Genomic DNA, 21,244 nt, shown 5'->3' on the forward strand with positions numbered 1-21,244 from the left:
TTTCAATATATAATACCTATAAAAATGTCAAAGTGAATGAGAAAAGTATTTTGTGATTTTCAGCAGCAAACTGCGCACTTTGTGCTCTCTGTGATATTTTTGGAGGAAAAACTCTTCTCCAAATCAGCTCATACAGCTAATAGTATGTGTTCGTTCAGATATGAAGCGGATTTGTTCATTTGCTGTCAGATTAAAGGAAAAACATCCACGTCTGAAATAGGCTGAATTTATTGTTTTAGTTTTAAAGCTGAAAACTGTCCCGATTTAACAAATTAAATTTTTAAATGTTAGTCAAGAACGTGTCAAGTTTAGGATGTGTTTAGTGAACCCTACTGAAAACGCAACATGCTTACATTTTGTATACCGAGAGGAGGAAAACAAGCAAACGTAGAGTGCAAGATTTATACTTGTCAGATTTTTTTAAACTTCCAGGTGGAGTGTCTAAGATATCTGCTGTGTTTGCCCCAGAACAAACAAACTATACCAGGTGATTGATACAATCAGTAAGTATGAGTTGGCTCCTGTGTGGCCGGTGGCTGAAAGTCCAGACTGTCATAAATCAGTTGTACAGATGCTCATTTCCACTGCAGGAAGATGCTGTAAACAAGTCTCCAGTATCGCATTTCATTCTCAAGTTAAAAAAAGTGAAGAAGTACTATTGTTTTTGCACTGTGTGTTGTGGTTATGTAACTTTATCGCTTCAAATATGTGAGGAAACTGTACTTTGTTGTCATCTCTAATCGTGAAAATGTGACGGGCCAGTTTGCGCTGCAGCCCGGTGAATGTTGATTTTTCGTTGCCTTGTCCAGATCAACCACCAACACCTTATCAGTTTGATTTCATGCTAACAATGTGATTTTTGTTGAGTTTCATTAATTCCCTTTAGTTCTTTGTAATCTTTGCTCCACTGAGTAAAGCTCTTTATAAACCAAACGCTTATTCACACGCACACACAACGGCATTCATATGAGTATTTAAGCTGGATACACACACATACACACTGTGCCAAATCTCCTTAGTGTCAGTAGTGCAGGAGTGTGTTTTGCCTTCCTTTCAGTTTGAACAAGGCTTACACCTCTCAGCCAATCAGGAGCTGCGTACAGTCAGACCACCTGTAAGTCCACACCATCCAGGGTTCACTCAGAAGCTCTGGCTCTGGTGCTTTGGTGGAAGAAAAGCCAACTGCGATCCTGATGAAGACTGCTTAGCAGGCAAATTTGAAACCGTTTCAGCAACAGGAGAAATCAGGTGATAGACTGCCCTCCTACCAAACTAAGAGCCACTCCCATCTAGTCTTACAAATAATTAATAGTTTATACAGTCCTAGCGGTATAAATTCCCCTCTAATGAAAACATTTCTTTTGCAGAGTTTTTTGTTCTGTATAGCTACAGGTAATTTTCTCAGAGTTTGTTACTTGTATTGTCCTTTGAGCCACTGGAAATATAAAAACATCATCAGTGCAGCTTATACACACGTGGACAAAATTGTTGGTACGCCTCAGTTAAAGAAGGAAAAACCCACAATTCTCACTGAAATCACTTGAAACTCACAAAAGTAACAATAAATAAAAATGTATTGAAAATTAAATAATCAAAATCAGCCATCACTTTTGAATTGCTGATTAACATAATTATTTAAAAAAACAAACTAATGAAATAGGGCTGGACAAAAATGATGGTACCCATAACTTAATATTTTGTTGCACAACCTTTTGAGGCAATCACTGCAATTAAACGATTTCTGTATTTGTCAATGAGCGTTCTGCAGCTGTCAACAGGTATTTTGGCCCACTCCTCATGAGCAAACAGCTCCAGTTGTCCCAGGTTTGATGGGTGTCTTCTCCAAATGGCATGTTTCAGCTCCTACCACATATGTTCAATGGGATTCAGATCTGGGCTCATAGAAGGCCACTTTAGAATAGTCCAACGCTTTTCTCTCAGCCATTCTTGGGTGTTTTTGGCGGTGTGTTTTGGATCGTTGTCCTGTTGGAAGACCCACGACCTGCGACTGAGACCAAGCTTTCTGACACTAGGCAGCACATTTCTCTCCAGAATGCCTTGATAGTCTTCAGATTTCATCGTACCTTGCACACTTTCAAGACACCCTGTGCCAGATGCAGCAAAGCAGCCCCAAAACATTACTGAGCCTCCTCCATGTTTCACCGTAGGGACAGTGTTCTTTTCTTCGTATGCTTGGTTTTTGAGTCTATGAACATAGAGTTGATGTGCCTTACCAAAAAGCTCCAGTTTGGTCTCATCTGTCCAAAGGACATTCTCCCAGAAGCTTTGTGGCTTGTCAACATGCATTTTTGCAAATTCCAGTCTGGCTTTTTTATGAGTTTTTTTCAGCAGTGGTGTCCTCCTTGGTCGTCTCCCATGAAGTCCACTTTGGCTCAAACAACGACGAATGGTGCGATCTGACACTGATGTACCTTGGCCTTGGAGTTCACCTTTAATTTCTTTGGAGGTTGCTCTGGGCTCTTTGGATACAATTCCAACGATCCGTCTCTTCAATTTGTCATCAATTTTCCTCTTGCGGCCACGTCCAGGGAGGTTGGCTACTGTCCCGTGGGTCTTGAACTTCTGAATAATATGAGCCACTGTTGTCACAGGAACTTCAAGCTGTTTAGAGATGGTCTTATAGCCTTTACCTTTAAGATGTTTGTCTATAATTTTTTTTCGGATGTCCTGGGACAATTCTCTCCTTCGCTTTCTGTTGTCCATGTTCAGTGTGGTACACACCTTTTCACCAAACAGCAGGGTGACTACTTGTCTCCCTTTAAATAGGCAGACTGACTGATTATGAGTTTGGAAACACCTGTGATGTCAATTAAATGAAACACCTGAGTTAATCATGTCACTCTGGTCAAATAGTTTTCAATCTTTTATAGAGGTACCATCATTTTTGTCCAGGCCTGTTTCATTAGTTTGTTTTTTTAAATAATTATGTTAATCAACAATTCAAAAGTAATGGCTGTTTTTGATTATTTAATTTTCAATAAATTTTTATTTATTGTTACTTTTGTGAGTTTCAAGTGATTTCAGTGAGAAGTGTGGGTTTTTCCTTCTTTAACTGAGGGGTACCAACAATTTTGTCCACGTGTGTAATACATCCATCCATCCATCCATCCTCTATACACCGCTTTATCCTCACTAGGGTTGTGGGGGTGCTGGAGCCTGTCCCAGCTGACTCGGGCGAAGGCAGGGGACATCCTGGACAGGTCACCAGTCTGTCGCAGGGCTACAGATACAGACAAACAATCACACTCATATTCATGTTATAATAAATGTTTTTACTACTGATTTGAAGTTCAGCATCATTACTGAAAAGCAAAATTCTTTTAGGTGTAATTGTTTCTGAAAATATAAGATCAGATTTAGCTTTGTCATTGCAAAGAGTACAAGAACTAAGACAATGAAATGCAGTTTAGTATCTAACCAGAAGTGTGAAAGCAGCAGTAAAATGGATTATTTAGAGACTGATATACACAGTGTAAACACAATTTACAGTATGGACAGGGTGCTGTGAACACACTAATATATGAATATGTAGATATGTGAATATAATATACAATAGACAATCTAAATCTAAAGGTGGAGATAAATAGTTGTATGTGCAGTATAAACTGTTTAAATAGTGTGGATAGATTAAACTATATGAACAGTATAAAAAGTATAAACGGTATCAATGCTATGACATATATGAAATAGATACACAGTATTAACAGTATTAACACTATTACAATCTGAACACTTTATAGGCTTTAAGATGGAGCATATATGCAGTGTAAACACACAGAGGTGGAGGGCAAACAGCCTGTGTCCGGGGTAGAAGGTGTCCCTGATGATGGTGTGTGCTCTCTGCAAGCATCACTTGTGATGCACAGTCTTGATGAGGGGGGTAGTGGATTACCGGAAATGCTTTCGACAGTTTTTACCACCAGCTTGTGCTTGAGCTTCGCCCTCCTGATGCCCCTCTCCAGGTTATCTCCAGATGAACTGTCGGCCAATGAGTCACCTGATCTGAAAGCAACGTTATGCGTCTTCAGCAGTAGGTGGACCTCTCTAATCATTCAGGGCTTCTGATTTGGAAGCTTAGTGCTTTGTTTGAGGGTGGTGACACTGTTGATGCTGGTGTTGATGTAGCCTAGAACAGACTTGGCTAAAGTATCTGTCTGTGTAGGAATCCACAGTGGCTTGAGCAGAAAATATACTCCAATCACTGTGTTGAAATTGGTGCTGTAGTGTGGAGTCGACTCCCTCTGGCTGCATCTTAACTGCTGGTTTCACACGTTTGATGAGTAGTGAGCACCTGGAGAGTCGAAACAATGACACATGGACCGACTCCCAGGTGGGAATGAGGATGGCACTGTATCCCTCAAGTGTGTTTGTAAAAACATAGTCCAGAGTCTTGTCTTCTCTTGTTGGTTAAAGTTTGCGAGTGCAGTCTTCAGGCTGGAGTGGTTAATGTCTCCCGCAACAACAAAGGCTGCATGTGAGTGTTTTTTCTTGTGGTTGCTAATGGCAGCATGCAGTTCATTCTTTGCAAGCTTGGCATTAGCTTCCAGGGGGACATATATGGCAGGAAAAACAGTAGCGGTGAACTCTCTGGTAGATAGATAGGTCTACATCCAACCATGGCAAATTCCAGGCCAGCAGAAAAGTGGCTCTAGATTAACGCAGTGTCGATGCAACAAGCTTTATTTATATGAATGCACAGACTCCCACCTCTGGTCTTCCTGGAGTCCTCTGTTGTCCTGTCTGTTCTAACCATATAGCATCCTGCTAGCTCAATGACACTATTGCAGATCCCATTGTTCAACCATGTTTGTGTGAAGACCATTATGTTGCAGTCCATAATCCATTTGTATGTCACACATTCATCCTCATTTCTAATAATTACTGCACCTGGACAACAACCTTTTAAGGAATGAGATAGTTAACTAGCTGCATTCTGTACAGCGGAACTATACACGTGTGATCTCTTATTGTTTATTCATTGAGATATTGAGAAAACGGTTGGAGAGTAATTCAATTTGTGTATTTTCGTTGGACATAGTGACTGTTGGGAAAGCACAAAGTAAGAACAGTTGGGAGTCTTTTTCTTTCTGGAATGAATCTGGTTTAGATCAGACACGTTGTTGGTCAGAGCAGTGATTGCTTATTAAAATGTAATGCTTGTTTAGCTCTAAACCTCTTTAATGTGTCCTCAGTAATATCATTTGCTTCCATCTGTTGATGTCAATATAGAACCCATTCGCTGAGTTGTAAGCACTGACGTTGGTCTTTAAGCTATTTAATCAAATTATTCTCAGAGTTGTTAAACTAAGAGTGGACAGATGTTCTTGTAAGGTTTTTGTGGAAACTATTTTTATTGACCCTATACACGTTCACAGAGTGCCTTGCATCATTTTTCACAAGCTGCCCAATAGAATTAAAGTCTTGTGTTTTCAACAGCTGGTGTTTTAGAGTCTTGCTTGAAGGAAAGCTCCTCCTTAAATATACTTCTATATTCACCGCATTCCTGCAGTGACTTTGCGACAGCCCTCTAATTTGCTTTTTCCTGCAGCCACATTACTTCGGGTCTTTCTCATCTACCAATAACACATTTCCTACAAAGTCCAGAATGCAGCCTTCCTAGAATCTGAACTGTCAGCTGTGGGTGCCGCATTACGCTACAGCAACAGGTGAAGATTAAGTCATCGAGAGGGTTGCTTTGTTTTGGTCTGTTTGAGCTGCTCTCCTGGAAGAAAGTTGTGGCAGCCTGTTAAAGAGCTGTGTGTGATTGGTAAATGTCAGTATTGACAGATTTTACTAATACTTTAGGTGTGTGCGATAAGTTACCGAGGTGGTCGGTTAACCTCAAGAAAATGTGCATCCTGAAACTCTGAAAAGGACATCATCAACAGCTTTTGAACGCAAAGAATGAGTGTGACAGGATAGGCTTTTTTTCTGTTGAATACCTCAACTCTTGTTTTTTAGGAATTTATTTTCCAAATTTTCTAACTCAGAGTTTGAAGGCAACAGCCCATTTACAAGCAAATCTGACAGTAAAATTATATTTTGACAGTAAGAAAGCAAAGATTGCACTGTGCTCTTTATTGATGACTGCATGCAGCTTATTAACACATCGGTAATTTAACTTTATGATGTATTCTGAGACATTAGTCCTAAATACTGTGCTGTAAGAACAGTGACAAATTGATAACACAAACAAAATAGGTAGTTTCTGTCAAAGCAGATATTTTAAAGACTCAATGGGGCTCTAAAGCTGAAGTGTGGGAAATTCTACTGATATTGGTCTAAATGCCAAACATAATGTTGAAATCTTCAGTTGAACCTGCCTGATGTTTTTGCTATCTGATCTGTTTAGACCCTGGTGCCCTTTGGCTTTAATTATGCAAGTTGAATGTGAAGTTTTCATGATTTCATACTGAGAGTGTGGATTCAGAGGCTTGTCAGTGCCAAAGTATGCAGGCCAAGGCTTCTAGAAATCACACTCCCTCTGGTTAAATTACTGTGTCAATACCCAACATGCTCAAACGTCTAATCTCCCAGCAAATGCCTTCAGCAAGGCTGTGCACATTTGGGAATGACAGAAAATGGGTTTGACATAAATTACACAGTTTAAGGACAGACAGGGTTCTTTTGTTTAAGTAGACTTTTTTAAATTGAGGAGGAGAGGTAATTTCAGTGTGACTGTGATGGAAAACAAATGTCTTTAAGTGAAATTACGTAAAGTAATAAGCTCTAGAGAAACAGAAATGCGGTGGGCACAGGCTGTGCTTTAACTGTGTATGTATTTGTAAGAGGGAACAATATGTTTTATTCTATGCTTATGTCTCAGTATTCTATGTTTATGTTTCAGTAACATAGTAACTATGTTTACGTCTATATTTATGTGACATAAATGTCAAGTTATCGCCACAGAAAAATTTTAAATTGACAAATCGGAGAGCAGCATTAAGAAATGGCTAGAAAAAGTATTTAATAAGAGATAACACCACTGTTAACAATATGAAAGTGTGCACTCTAAATCACACTGTTCTGTGAAAATCTTTCTGTTAAGCAGCAAGCATCTATAAAGAGTCTATAACTAGAAAAGTATTGATAGGACTGCATACAGAGACAAATTTATTTCAGTTTGGTTTGCTTTTTTCTGCCTCAACAATCATAATCCTGCACCATAGTAAAAAAGAAGGTGCAAAAACTGGACCAGGCATCACTGCAGTATTCTTTTGCCAGCTTCCTGTTACCAGGCTGACAGGATTTAACAGTTTTGGCTGGAACATAAGGCGGGGCAGTCTTCTTTTTCTGTCCAACACGGAGTCTGAAATGAGCATCTGTGGCAGCTCGTCTGCACATACCCGCCCTGACCAAAGCGCTGCTGTCCTGACACAGATTCTTTTGCTTCCTCAGTGCCCTGGCAATCTGCTTCCAGTAAAGTTTAGCATTGGAGGCATATTCTCGACAAACAGTCGGTGTGGCAGCGTACTCGCAGCTGAAGCTAGTGTCCCCTTTCTTGCAGGTCACGCCGAGGATGAAGAGGTCCTCACCTGTTGCAGCCCAGGTGCACTCTGACTTGTCTCTAGTGACCAGCTTGCCTTTAATGGGCCGGGCGGAGACGGATTTGGGTTGGCGGCTCACCTTTAGCCCTGACCTGTCCCTGTGTTGACCTCTGTCCCCATCTCGTCCCCTACGTCCACGGCTCTTTTGACAGCTGCCCACTATCAGCTGATGGGAAATACAAGCCAGGACCAGAAGGATGGTGACATTGGTAAGGAAAGCCATGAAAGCAGCAGAACACACCCTGCCAAAGATACATTCAGATTTAATTATCTGCCCTCAAACCCCTTGTGTTTGTCTTTGCAGAAAGACACATCCCCCTTTACATCTACATATTAACGAAAACTCGTAGTTGTGGAGATATTCTTAGCTTGACAGAGAGGCTATTGTACAAAAAAGCACGGCAAGGTATTTCCTCTATAGAACCTTCAAAGAAACTAGAAGTAAAAAGGCATTAAGAGAGGATATAAAAGATGCACCAGGTGATATAAAAGGTCACTTTTAACTAGGATTTTGATTGTATGTTTTATCGTGTGCTGCTGCAAGTAAGTAAATTTTGATTTTTCTAAAGGCGGCAAGCAGTGTTTTAATTGTTGATTTAAAAGTAGACAAAAAATGAAATTATATAAAATACAACTTTAGTAAGTATGGATACTCAGCAATGCAAGTTCCCATAGCAATATTAAACGTATTGAACCAGAATATCATATGTTATTTACTATCAGAAAAGTATTGCACGTGATAGACAGTATAGGAGCATGAAGGTAAATTTATTATATTAACCACTACACACACACACATACACACAAGTCCAAACACTACACTAAACCAGTTCAGGCATCATTAAAGACTGGCAGCAGATGAAACACTGGTGACTTACCTCAAATTTTCAGAGAAACTTCGGTTTGCAGTCCTGACACATGAGAGCTCAGAGTCGCCTTTACCTGCAGTTTGCAGCTTGCTGCTGCATAATCAGCCCTCCCCTTCAAACACACACACTCACACACGCATAGCATGACTGAAGGGCTTATAAAGTTTCTTGAGCTCAGACTAGCCAGCCAGTGGCAGGGATAGATTCAGGATATTTTGAGCCTGGTACATGTATCATCAGTTGCAAACATGCAAAGAAAGATGCATGTAAAAAATGACATGTCTTGTAGAAATAAAATGTTCCTGGAAAATCTACTACCAAAACCACCAAACTACCTTACTGACCTGGCAAGGAAGTTAAATAGCCTGCAACTTTACAGATTTATTGATGTTTATCAGCTATACTGCAATGTTTCCTTACATTTGCTCAGAGTCAAAACTTAAACTACCAAAAGCAGAGGCTTTAAGCTTGCATTTTTCTGAGTTTGAGTAATCATAAACACTGTCTAGACTCATATTCAGTTCTCAGGGAGAAAAGTAATCTGTTCTGGCAGATTGTGGTGCCTGCTTTAAGAAGTCCCACCTGCTTTAGAATAGTTTAAGCTCTTTATTTTAGAGTCTTTTAAGTCTGTCACTACTCCATCTGTGAGTACAGTGTGCCAAAGATTAAATGACTTGAAATATCTGGACAGGACCAGGTGTCTGTGCAGGAGAAAATCAATGAATGATTGAAGTTGGAAACCTCAAAGCCTGAAGCACTGAACACCTAATATGTCAAATATGATATAGCAGGTTATTCTTATAGTTAAAAGATACCATACAGTATCTTATGATGGTAAGACATTATAATACCAGAGAGGACCTTTTTTTGAACGTTGCTCTTAAATAAATTTACGTTTTTATTGTAGGACTTTTTTATTTGGAAATTATTGGTGAAATAAAATGATCTTCACAGGGATTGAAAATCATATTTATTTATTTAGTAAAACATTTTCACATTTTTGATATTCCATCAAATACACCAGTACAGTATCCACTTCCGTTTAGTCTAAAAACTCTGATCTCTTCCAACAATGTAATATTCAGTATGAAGTGATGCAAGTATACAAGTAAACAAACATAAATGCATATCTTATCACAAGGTAAAGGAGTACCATTTTGTACAGGGTGATCATGCAGAACAATAATCAAGGTACTGAAGCTCTTCGAGACTGGATCTTGGTCGAAGATGTAAGATTCAGTCAAAAAGGAGGTTTTGAAAGTCACTGCAGTACCACTGCTTCTCCTGAAGATTGTGCTGGAGTTCTACCCAAGACTAAAAACTGATGGTCTGGAATTTCCCAAGGGCTGCTTTAATCAGACATTAGAAGTTACCTTCATCAGAATTGTAAATCTGCGAATATAATGGAGAAGGAAGTACATGTACAGTTGAAAATTATGTGCATCATTAAAAAGGGGGGAAAAAAGTTTGAATTTTGCAAATATATGCCTAAGGCACATACAATTAAATGCCGACATTCCACTACAGTATTCTTAGATTAGTCATAAAACAACATAATAAGTGTTGTGTGTTATTAAAATGGCCAAGTTTTGTTGCTCACCTTTCTGGTTAATTCCTAAACAACCCAACGACAAAGGAGCAGATGCCTTCCAGTGACCTCCAGCAGAACTGTTGAGCCACCCTCTTACCAGTGCTCTGAGCCGGAGGTGTTGTTGGTTGTGGACTCGTTCTTTGTGTGGTCTTTACTCTTTGTGGCACCCGGATGGTCTTTGTGGCAGCTTGCCTTGCTGAGTCAGGCCTTGTAGGCGCAAGTGGAGGTTGAGGTCTTGCAGGCTGCATTGCTGGTCTTGTTCCCAATGCTCGAGGGAAGGAAGCAGATGAGAAGACCATCTGAGATTCATCGGTTGCCTTCCTGCACATGTGAGGTTTGATCTCTCTCGGTGCCTGGCAGGCATTGTGAAGCTTTCTCAGGTTCCACATCATCTGGATGAAATAGTGCCGAGGGTTTTTGTTGTAAGTGCGGCAAGTTCGAGGCTTTCCCAGGTACTCACACCAGTAGGAACGCCTGTTGCTCTGGCATGATAGCCTCAGCTTTGTGTAATCCTCATGACCAATAAGACCAGTAACGCTCATAGTGCACGTGTCCTTAGCCTTGGTGTTGAATGTGATGGGATCATCCCAGATGTTTTGTCTCCTGCCGTCACTCTGAGCCTCAGCAGGCCAGAAGCAGTAGGCAAGCAGCAGAGCTACAGTCTGGGACCACATGGTGTCAGATGGATGTTGAGTTTAGGAGGAGAAGATTGCGACTGTTCGAGCTGAGGGATCCTCCTGCTATTTATTGGCCAAGCAGACGAAGAGGAAATTCAGGTTCCAAAAAAAAAGCAGACTGAAAGAAACTGGCTGCATGGGAGGAGGAAGAGTACGGCCACATCAATTACAACTGCCAGGAGAAAGAAAGCCACTTTTTTAACCAGCTGAGATGTTGACATTTATGCTCATGTTTACAGGTGTTAGGCAAAAAAATTCTAACACACTGTAACACATGAAGAAATTCCTGAAGAACCCAATTATGTTAAATGCACCTTATAGAACCATTTCTATAAAACAGTTGGGCACATTTTTTTGCCACAGGGTTTATGCAGTCATGGCAATCATAATAGTCTGTGACAATTTTCAAGTACATTTCAATTATAAAGAAATGTGGCATGTCTGAGAGTATTATGTTCGCAAACATCCTAAGGCTTTCAAGTTCTTGGCTTGCTTTGAAAGGTAGCTGGAACTCATAAATGTGCAGTGCAACCTATAATTTCCCTCCAAACATAAACACAGCCAGAATCCACAGCCACAGAGAAACGTGAGTAAAAGTCACTCACACATAGTAGACCAAGGCCGGCGTTAAGAGCAGTGACTAATAGCTGTTGCAAATTAAGAAATATGAGACAAAGCAGGTCTGAAAGTGTGGCTTCATTTTCACCCCATTGGTGGGGAGGAGGGCTTATATCACAAGACATTACAGATAAAAAGTACATTTAAAGCAGTTCTTTAAGATAGCGAACATATTCATAGGTTATAAGTTTTATGTTAATTCCTCCCAGTTATTTTGTCCTGGTTTACAGATAGATTGTGAGGGGACACTCTTCAGCTGTGGTCCTTTTGCCAAACATCTTATTGGCAGTTTTCTATTAAAATGTTCACTCCCTCACCTTTACTTTCCCTATTCCCTAAAGATTGTAGCATGTTCACCAGCACACTTTGTCTGAGCTATTATGTGTTGCCCACCATTGTGTGTAACATTCTGTTTAGTACAACTTCATTTTGAAGTACAATAAGCTCCTCCCAACACAGGTGTCCTAATGAAATAGCTAATAATGGCAAACAAAAAATGTAATCAAAATCCGATAATAACGTCAGACATTTAAAATCTAGTAGCACTGTGTGTGTCGGATTCCTGTATAGATACACACGTGGACAAAATTGTTGGTACCCCTCAGTTAAAGAAGGAAAAACCCACAATTCTCACTGAAATCACTTGAAACTCACAAAAGTAACAATAAATAAAAATTGATTGAAAATTAAATAATCAAAATCAGCCATCACTTTTGAATTGTTGATTAACATCATTATTTAAAAAAACAAACTAATGAAATAGGGCTGGACAAAAATGATGGTACCCATAACTTAATATTTTGTTGCACAACCTTTTGAGGCAATCACTGCAATTAAACGATTTCTGTATTTGTCAATGAGCGTTCTGCAGCTGTCAACAGGTATTTTGGCCCACTCCTCATGAGCAAACAGCTCCAGTTGTCTCAGGTTTGATGGGTGTCTTCTCCAAATGGCATGTTTCAGCTCCTTCCACATATGTTCAATGGGATTCAGATCTGGGCTCATAGAAGGCCACTTTAGAATAGTCCAACGCTTTTCTCTCAGCCATTCTTGGGTGTTTTTGGCTGTGTGTTTTGGATCGTTGTCCTGTTGGAAGACCCATGACCTGCGACTGAGACCAAGCTTTCTGACACTAGGCAGCACATTTCTCTCCAGAATGCCTTGATAGTCTTCAGATTTCATCGTACCTTGCACACTTTCAAGACACCCTGTGCCAGATGCAGCAAAGCAGCCCCAAAACATTACTGAGCCTCCTCCATGTTTCACCGTAGGGACAGTGTTCTTTTCTTCGTATGCTTGGTTTTTGAGTCTATGAACATAGAGTTGATGTGCCTTACCAAAAAGCTCCAGTTTGGTCTCATCTGTCCAAAGGACATTCTCCCAGAAGCTTTGTGGCTTGTCAACATGCATTTTTGCAAATTCCAGTCTCGCTTTTTTATGAGTTTTTTTCAGCAGTGGTGTCCTCCTTGGTCGTCTCCCATGAAGTCCACTTTGGCTCAAACAACGACGAATGGTGCGATCTGACACTGATGTACCTTGGCCTTGGAGTTCACCTTTAATTTCTTTGGAGGTTGCTCTGGGCTCTTTGGATACAATTCCAACGATCCGTCTCTTCAATTTGTCATCAATTTTCCTCTTGCGGCCACGTCCAGGGAGGTTGGCTACTGTCCCGTGGGTCTTGAACTTCTGAATAATATGAGCCACTGTTGTCACAGGAACTTCAAGCTGTTTAGAGATGGTCTTATAGCCTTTACCTTTAAGATGTTTGTCTATAATTTTTTTTCGGATGTCCTGGGACAATTCTCTCCTTCGCTTTCTGTTGTCCATGTTCAGTGTGGTACACACCTTTTCACCAAACAGCAGGGTGACTACTTGTCTCCCTTTAAATAGGCAGACTGACTGATTATGAGTTTGGAAACACCTGTGATGTCAATTAAATGACACACCTGAGTTAATCATGTCACTCTGGTCAAATAATTTTCAATCTTTTATAGAGGTACCATCATTTTTGTCCAGGCCTGTTTCATTAGTTTGTTTTTTAAAATAATTATGTTAATCAACAATTCAAAAGTAATGGCTGTTTTTGATTATTTAATTTTCAATAAATTTTTATTTATTGTTACTTTTGTGAGTTTCAAGTGATTTCAGTGAGAATTGTGGGTTTTTCCTTCTTTAACTGAGGGGTACCAACAATTTTGTCCACGTGTGTAAATTTCTTTGCTGTTTTCCCAGCTAGTGAACTTTCCTCATGACATATTTTACATTTTAAACTTTGAATACTTTTCTAGAAATCACCTTAAAGTCCACATTTCAATGCCATCTGATGTTGATATTGTATGGCTCTGCCCATAAAGCTATTATGGATTGTAAATACAGTAACATGCAAGGACAATTTGTGAAAATCTCTGAAATATCCTCTCCTACCCAGCGTTTGATGTGAAAGTAAACACAATAAAAAAAAAGGGATTTTCACTGAACCGCCACTTCTGTTTTTGACTAGTTTTATTCTCATCGGTTTCTATACAAGCCCGTTTAGAAGTAGCAATGAGATGGCATGTGGTTTTGCTAGTGGTGTTTTTTCACATACTGTTTGGTGCCTGAAACAAACCTCAGAACGAAGCTTATGGAAAAAGATAATCATCTCTTATTGAAATAGCTGACCAGTAACGCAACCCAGCGGGTGAGGGCCAGCTGTGGCAGCACCACATAAGAATGTGCAGTGTTATGTCAAGCTCTTGAGATATTATGAGCAAGCTTTTAGTGACACACTCTTTTCATTTATAATGCTTTAATATGCAGTTTTCCTGTTTTTCTTAATGCCTGTGATGTATGCTGTTTGTTTTTTGGCTTTACAACAAATATGAAAACCCTTAAATTTTTCTCTATGTTGTATTGAACCAAAATATTTAACCACAATAAGAACATGTTACCCCAATGTGCATGCTGATTCAAGCTACAGAACTCCTAAAAGAATGACAGTGAAATAATAACTTGAATTTCAAAGTTTATTCACAATTTGTACACTCTCTTTTCACCACCACATAAAAAGTTCCTCTTCCGTGGCTCCATCAGTGCCCAGCTTTGGAGCATCACAGTTCAAACCAGTTACCATTGTATCTGATCCATTCAGGGTTTGGATACACGATATCTAGTTTAAGCACTTAGGAAAATACATTTTTTTTTCTCCCAAGATGGGTCACATCCAGACTCTAGCAGACAAGAAAACCAATGATAGTCTTGTCAATGTGAGCACACAATTATTTGAAAATGTCCATCTTAATAAGAAATGAGGAAATTAAACAAATAAAAACATGTTTGTAGTGTAAAAGTGATTTTGGTTAAGAAATGCAAATAATAATGTGAATCTGATACAAGACTGGAAATATTTTGACCAGTATCCAATGCCAATTAGTTGATTCCAACAGTAGTGGATCAAATAAGTAGCCTAGCTAGTTATTTAAAATATTGTTTACTCAAAATCACAGTCACTTATTTTTTACTTATTTTACCTCATTGACAATTTTTTTGACACATACATAAAACCACAGTTTTAGTACCGTGAAGCCTTGCAGTGTGTTTTTATACGCTACTTTGGGCTTTTGTAAAACAGAGAGGTCATGTAATGTACTAGCTGCAGCTACATGAGGCTAAGTTGCTAGATAGGTATATGTGTGGACAGAAATTTGCCAAAACAAATTAAAACCTGCTCTCTTGGATTTAAGAGATAAAGTTAACTTGTAATATCAGTGTGATGCATTGAAAAAAATGTCATTTAATGTGAAATAGGTTACATAAATATGAGATTACCTAGTTTATTAGCTACAACAAATGGATAACTAGCTTGGATTGGGGTTGTGTAGCCAATTCAAATTCTACCTAAAGCATAGAAATTCCTGGGTGCCTACTTTTCTCAGCATCAGTTGGCTTCTAATGTAGAGGCGATATAAGTGAAAGTATATAAAAATTTATAATAAAATGGGATTAAGGTACATGAGGTGAAATATTTTGATAAGTTTCCAATGCTAATGAGATGATGCTAATGATCAGATAGTTTGAAAATGTTAGCACTTTCTCAAAATCAAGGTTACACATTTCACCCCATTGACTATTTTTACTTGATTCAATGACTTATTATTGTAAATCCTTACAATGGGAATTGTGGAGTTGTTATAGGCTAACTTATGATTCATGAATACAATAATAAGAAACCTAAAATCTAAAATGTTAATGTTAAGATGGACATTTTCAAAGTGTACATCAACACCACCAACTATGTAAAAACCATAAAGCATGCTTCTTTTTTTCTACTATTTGATTGACAGCGCTCACTTGTCCCAATAATGGATTGTCTAATTTTTTGCCATTACTCTGCTGACAGCAACTGCAAATGTACCTGTAAACATGAAGCTGAGGTGGGTGGGGAAACTGGATTGGTGTGCCCGATGCATTAGAAATAGACTTCAGCATATTTCTCAGTCAACTTCCATAACAAGCAATACAAAATAAAAAAAAAATAGCTTTTGAACACATTCACTTGTTCTGTAGTTTAAAATGTATCCATGGCTACTGTGGGTTTTTAAAAAGCAGGAAAAGAAAATAAGCACGCATTTGATAGAACACTAAAGACCTGAGATCTACAGTAAAAAGGAAAAAAAAGAACAACAGGATTTGGCTTGAGAATTAATTCTCCATTTAAAAGTATCAATTCTAGAAAGCAAGAAAGATCTCAGTGAAAATACCATGTTAGTGAACTTAACATGATAGCGAGTATTACTAATAAGTTCATCACATAGGGAACCTAAAAGCCAGACGCTTCTGTCAAAGTGTGTGATTATAGGTTATACTCTGACGTCATGATATAGCTTAAAAGGGAAAATCCACCCAAAATACTTACGCTGTTGGTAAAATTGTGGCATGATTTTGTTTCATGGTGTCTCATGATCAGTACTCCTGTGTTTAATTAACTTTGATGGTACAGTGTTTTTGACAGATATTTCCAACACATGTACAACAGAGATGTGCTTTTTTAGCCATCGAAAACAGTAGCGTGCGGTAGAGGGGTGATGCTTCCTGAAGGATGCTAAAATATATCACAGGGGTCCAGATGTAATTAGACCAGTAAACACATATATCTGTTACACATAATAACATGTACACCAATATTGTCCTTGAACTTCCTAAGCTATTTTTGTTTGGAAATATACAATCTCTAAAGGTTATAAAGGATGGCTAGCCAAAAGAAATGGGAGCTACTGGTCTAAAATGTAGTCAGTATCCATACAAGATAACATATATTTGGACATCAAGCCATCTTATTTCCATCTTATCTTAAAATGCATTTTTTTTTTGCCACTTTAGTTGATGTTAAAAGGCATTCTAGGGTAGGTAGGGGAAAAAACATCTGGCTCAAAAGCCGATAGCAGAGATTTAAGGAAATTTGTTATGGTAAAAATTGTAAGGAGTACCTTTTAAACACTGTACAACAAAAAAATTCCCAGATTGTAGATTATCAGCAGTGTAACAGCATCTGATGGTGGATTTTCTCTTTTTGAAAAGGAGCAAATCTGCCAAATGCCAGGGTAAAATATACTTCTGAAAGGCAACCTGTCATTTGCAATGTGCCACAAACCAGCAAAGACAAACTTTCTTGTAATACTGTAAACATTTTTAACAGCCATGCTAACTTTTCTTAAGATATCCCCCAACATGTCTCTGTATTTTACCATTTTGTTCAAATCTTCCAGTTTTCAGTCATTAAGATACCATGCAATCGTCATCCAACACAAACTGCAAGTAAAACGGATGTGTCATTTTCAACAAATAGCTCTTTTGAACACACTATACATCGTGCAGACTTGCAGCTTTTGTCACAGGTGTGTTTTCATTCTGTTATATCTTCAACACTAGCTTGGGTTGAAAGTGCCACATCCATTTTAAATGCAGGAAGCAAAAAAAGTCTTTTATCACGTTGCTATGTCCTTCAGGTGACCTTCTAGCCACTGTTTTCTTAAGCACAAATAAGAACATTTAAACGAACAAGCATCACAGTTAATGTTATGTCCTCTCACTGAATGTTTTTTTCAGCTTTGTTTTGTATCCGAACAAATGTAAACGCAGACACAGCAGTCTTACAAAAAAATGCAGAACAAGCCTGGCTCAGAGTGATGCTGTGGGGAGAAGAGTTTGATGTCCTGCAGGCAGTAACCGCACTGAAGGCTGTGATTGGCCTGAATAAAAAAGTTCAGTTGATCATTGAAGATAAAAGCATCTGCAGGACTTTGTGTGTTCTTGCTGTGTTTTAAAGAAACCAGCTTTTATTGAACTTCATCTGGTCCAAGGAGTTGGGAAATGAGCAGCTGAAGAACAGACGAGAAAATAGAACACACTCTGGTTAGTCAACCCAAAGAATACCCATTGGCTTTTTGTCTTGCATGCATTTTCAAAAGGAAATCTACACTCAATAACCCATATAGACAAAATGAAACATGTCTGTAGGAAATCATTGCAAATGTAATTAAAATCCCAAACTGTAATCTCAGATACTGATGTTGTTTAGAAAAACAAACATCTGTGTAGCTCTAAATTCCAAGGAACTCTTTGCAGACTTTTGTGTTAAGATTAATGTGCTAAGACATAGATCACGGAAAAGGCAGAAATGAATTTCTAAAGCTCTGAATGTTCCCTGGAACACTACAGCATCAACGAAATTAACAAAGTTAAGTAGGCTACCGAAAGGAAACCACGGACCTACTTCACTCATTTCAGTCTCAGGTGACCGAGAGCTCACTGGCCTCGAGCAGAACTTCAGAAGTTCTCTGCAAAGATGGAGAAGCTAACAGAAGAATGACCATCTTAGCAGCACTTTATCAATTAGGTCTTATGGTAGAGCAGCTAAATGGAAGCCACTCTGAGTAAGAGACAAATTATAGGCTGCTGGGAGTTTGTCAGACGGCATTTAAAAGACTGACAGCACCATGAAAAGATTTTTTTGTTCTGTTGAAGCAAAACTTGAACTCTCTGGGCAGAAGCCCAAGCACTATGTCTACTTAACAGACACTGCCCATTACCTGCTAATAGCATCTCTACAGTAAGACTTGGTAGTGGCAGCATCATGCTATGTGGGTGCTTCTCTGCAGAACTGAAGAAAGGATGAATACAACCAAATAAATAGACATCTGCTGTAGAGTGCAGGAACCCGAGACTGGGGTGACGATTTACCTTGGAACCTGACAACGCTTGAACCTTAAGGTGCCAGATCACAAATATATCCCATCCACTGAGATAGAGCTTAGGAGCATCGGCACGTAGAATGGGGTAAACTGCCCAAATCCAGCTCTACAAAACCTACAGAGAATTACTCAATAATACTGGCAGCTGTAACTGCTGCCAAAGAGGCTTCTACTAAATACTGCATCAAGGATCTGAACACTTTTGTAAATAAGAGATTCCAGCTTTTGGTCATTATTAAATTTGCAGACAATGCTAAAAAGATTCCACTATGTCATTATGGGTTATTGGCTGTAGCTTTATGGTAAAAACATGTCCATTGTATATTTATTTACATGTATAAAGTGCAAAAACCTAAATGGTCTGAATACCTTCTTCATCAATACAATATTAAATACACATATTCTACCACCTTTGCATCAATTTAAGATATGGTAAAGTACAACCTTGTAGCTCTATTCTTTTCAGTCTTCATATAAAGAAGTTTCTTGTTATGTCAACCTGTGCTAATCAACACTCAATTATACAATAAAAATAACAAAAAAACTTTAATGTGATCAAATCATCTCTCTTGCTTTCAAGACATCAGATCACATCAATACAAATCACTTCAAAGCGAGACATTTCATTATCTTACTAATAGTGACCTGCTTTTTTTTCTCAATAGAATTGGAATTTACTCCAGTAAAATTCCAAGGTCAGGTGAAGCTGTCTTTAAAATGCTGAAGTCTCATTTTGTCTCTCTTTCCTCTCGTTTTAGAGAAAATTAGATTTTCACACCTGAAATGAGAGCAAATTGCTGGTAAAGTGGATGCCTTGTGGCTCTGAACCATGGTATTCCTTACCATTGATCCAGGAATCGAAACTCATTCTGCTATTGGCACTGCTGCAGCTTTAACTAAATGGGTACAATCTGAAACGTAAAAATGGCAAGAAGGCAAACTTACTATGGTGTATTTTAGTTCCAGTTTTCGAGGGCACTGGGAAGACAAATATTGGAGAAAAAAAATGAATTAGATTTTTCTTTTAGATGTTAAGTAAATAATTCAAAACATACTGTATTTTCTTATGAAGGGACCAGGAGATAAATGCAGCTCTGGCTGGCTTGTGAAATAAAAGAGAGCAGTCAGTGATGCTTTCATGAAGCTCCAGAGAGGATTTTCAAAGAATTCACTGTGCTTTTTGCAACTTAATGAAAGTCTGTTATTCTATTATTTTCTCATAACTTGCTTTCCATGGGGAGTAATGCTTTTCCCTACAGATATTTAAATATATAACTGAAAAACATCTACTATAAATGAACCTGTAACCTCTTCTCATACACACAGAAATATGAATTATTTACTAATAAAGCACTGCATCACTTCTCGATTTTACTCTTACTGCCTTTTTTTTGTTCTGTACTGTATGCGCAAATTTCCCTTTGTGGTACTAATACAGGATATTCTATTCTATATTCTGTTTAGTTTTGACTAGCATTGTCAGGAAGGTTGTAGTTCTACTTGATGTTTAACCCTCTGAAATTTAAAACCAACCCACAGGTTTGAAAGACATGTTAAAATGCTTTTCAATAAATGCCAGAATTACATTTTTTTTTGGCAAAATAACCAAATCTAAGACCATCTAAAACCATGACATATTAAAAAGTCATCAGGGACACAGGTGTAACTAACAGTCACATGGCAAAACTCAGGGATTATTCAACTGCAGGTTGTGTACACAGAGCTGAGAGGTGACAAGTGTGAAAACAAACTGGAGGGACTGATGGCAACACAAAACACACTAGAGCAATAAAAATAAAATGCCACATGGCTCAAAACCAGTATACAGCAGAACAGATTGTCAACCAGCTGTTTGAGGATTCATACGTAATTCTTAAAACATATATCACAGTGGTTAGTTTCATGTATTAGACACAACTGTGGGCAAATGGAAACATGTTAATCACAGTTTCTATTTTTTGTAAAATATATAATCAAATAATTCAATTTTTTTTCTCTTTGTTATGAATATACTGCATGACATTTTTGAGTTCTCTACATCTGGACGTGGTTGTGCTGTTTTCGTACAGGTGCAGAACTTTATATTGCAGTGAAAATGAGGCCGACATGTGACAGGAGGAATAAAACCTCCAGAAACTGCTCAGAGAATTAATATTAAGTCCATGTGAGGGGAAGTGGTTCGACTGGACTGCAGTATATTGAAAGGTGTCACTAATAATCCACCATATTAACATGCAGAGACTTACTGTAGCCTATAATGATGGTATGCGGATGCTACTTAGGGTTCCACGCTGGAGCAGTGCGAGTCAAATGTTCATAAATGTAGGTGTGCCCACATGCCCTGCTGTTTTGCGCAACCTAATGTTCAGATGCAGGAGTAGATTGTTGAACTCTTCCAACAGCATCATTGCTGTACTGACCAACCCTAGACTAAGTTCAGTGCGGTACTTTTCTATTTTATGGACTCACTGGCGTTTGAGCCTGTATAGAAAAGTTATTTAATTGTTATGTGTGTCTTTTTTTTAATGGACCAGTTATTGTGTCTGAAATAAAGTATTGATGATGATACAAAAGACGAGTGAATATTAGGAATAAATTACTTGTAGTAGAATTATTACCTTTCTGACAATGTTATTGTATAACTTTGGAAGTTAGCTTTAGTGTCGGACTGCATTAGGTTGCACAGGCGATC

General features: G+C 38.5%; 3 protein-coding genes across 18 annotated transcripts in view; all 3 read right to left on the reverse strand.

Moving 5' to 3' along the window:
- Window positions 1–3,272: 3,272 nt before the first annotated feature.
- Window positions 3,273–8,560, reverse strand: fgfbp1a (fibroblast growth factor binding protein 1a). Its single transcript, XM_022207928.2, has 2 exons — window positions 8,447–8,560; window positions 3,273–7,810 (listed from the first exon to the last, which is right to left on the reverse strand). The coding sequence occupies exon 2, from the start codon at window positions 7,789–7,791 to the stop codon at window positions 7,165–7,167; it is 627 nt and encodes a 208-aa protein (XP_022063620.1). The 5' UTR covers window positions 7,792–7,810; window positions 8,447–8,560; the 3' UTR covers window positions 3,273–7,164.
- Window positions 8,561–9,390: 830 nt separating this feature from the next.
- Window positions 9,391–10,854, reverse strand: fgfbp2a (fibroblast growth factor binding protein 2a). The gene is made up of 2 exons (XM_022207943.2): window positions 10,038–10,854; window positions 9,391–9,829 (listed from the first exon to the last, which is right to left on the reverse strand). Exon 1 carries the CDS (start codon window positions 10,700–10,702, stop codon window positions 10,046–10,048), a length of 657 nt encoding a protein of 218 aa, XP_022063635.1. The 5' UTR covers window positions 10,703–10,854; the 3' UTR covers window positions 9,391–9,829; window positions 10,038–10,045.
- Window positions 10,855–14,314: 3,460 nt separating this feature from the next.
- Window positions 14,315–21,244, reverse strand: part of prom1a (prominin 1a) — a 108,370-nt gene continuing 101,440 nt past the window's right edge. For all 16 annotated transcript variants that reach the window (XM_022207941.2, XM_022207935.2, XM_022207938.2 and 13 more), the window contains 2 exons: window positions 19,498–19,530; window positions 14,315–17,679 (listed from right to left, as the gene is read on the reverse strand). The gene's annotated coding sequence lies outside the window, so the exon portion shown is untranslated. The remainder of the gene's footprint in view (window positions 17,680–19,497; window positions 19,531–21,244) is intronic.

This window comes from Acanthochromis polyacanthus, chromosome 10, assembly GCF_021347895.1.
Source record: "Acanthochromis polyacanthus isolate Apoly-LR-REF ecotype Palm Island chromosome 10, KAUST_Apoly_ChrSc, whole genome shotgun sequence".
NCBI lineage: Eukaryota > Metazoa > Chordata > Actinopteri > Pomacentridae > Acanthochromis > Acanthochromis polyacanthus.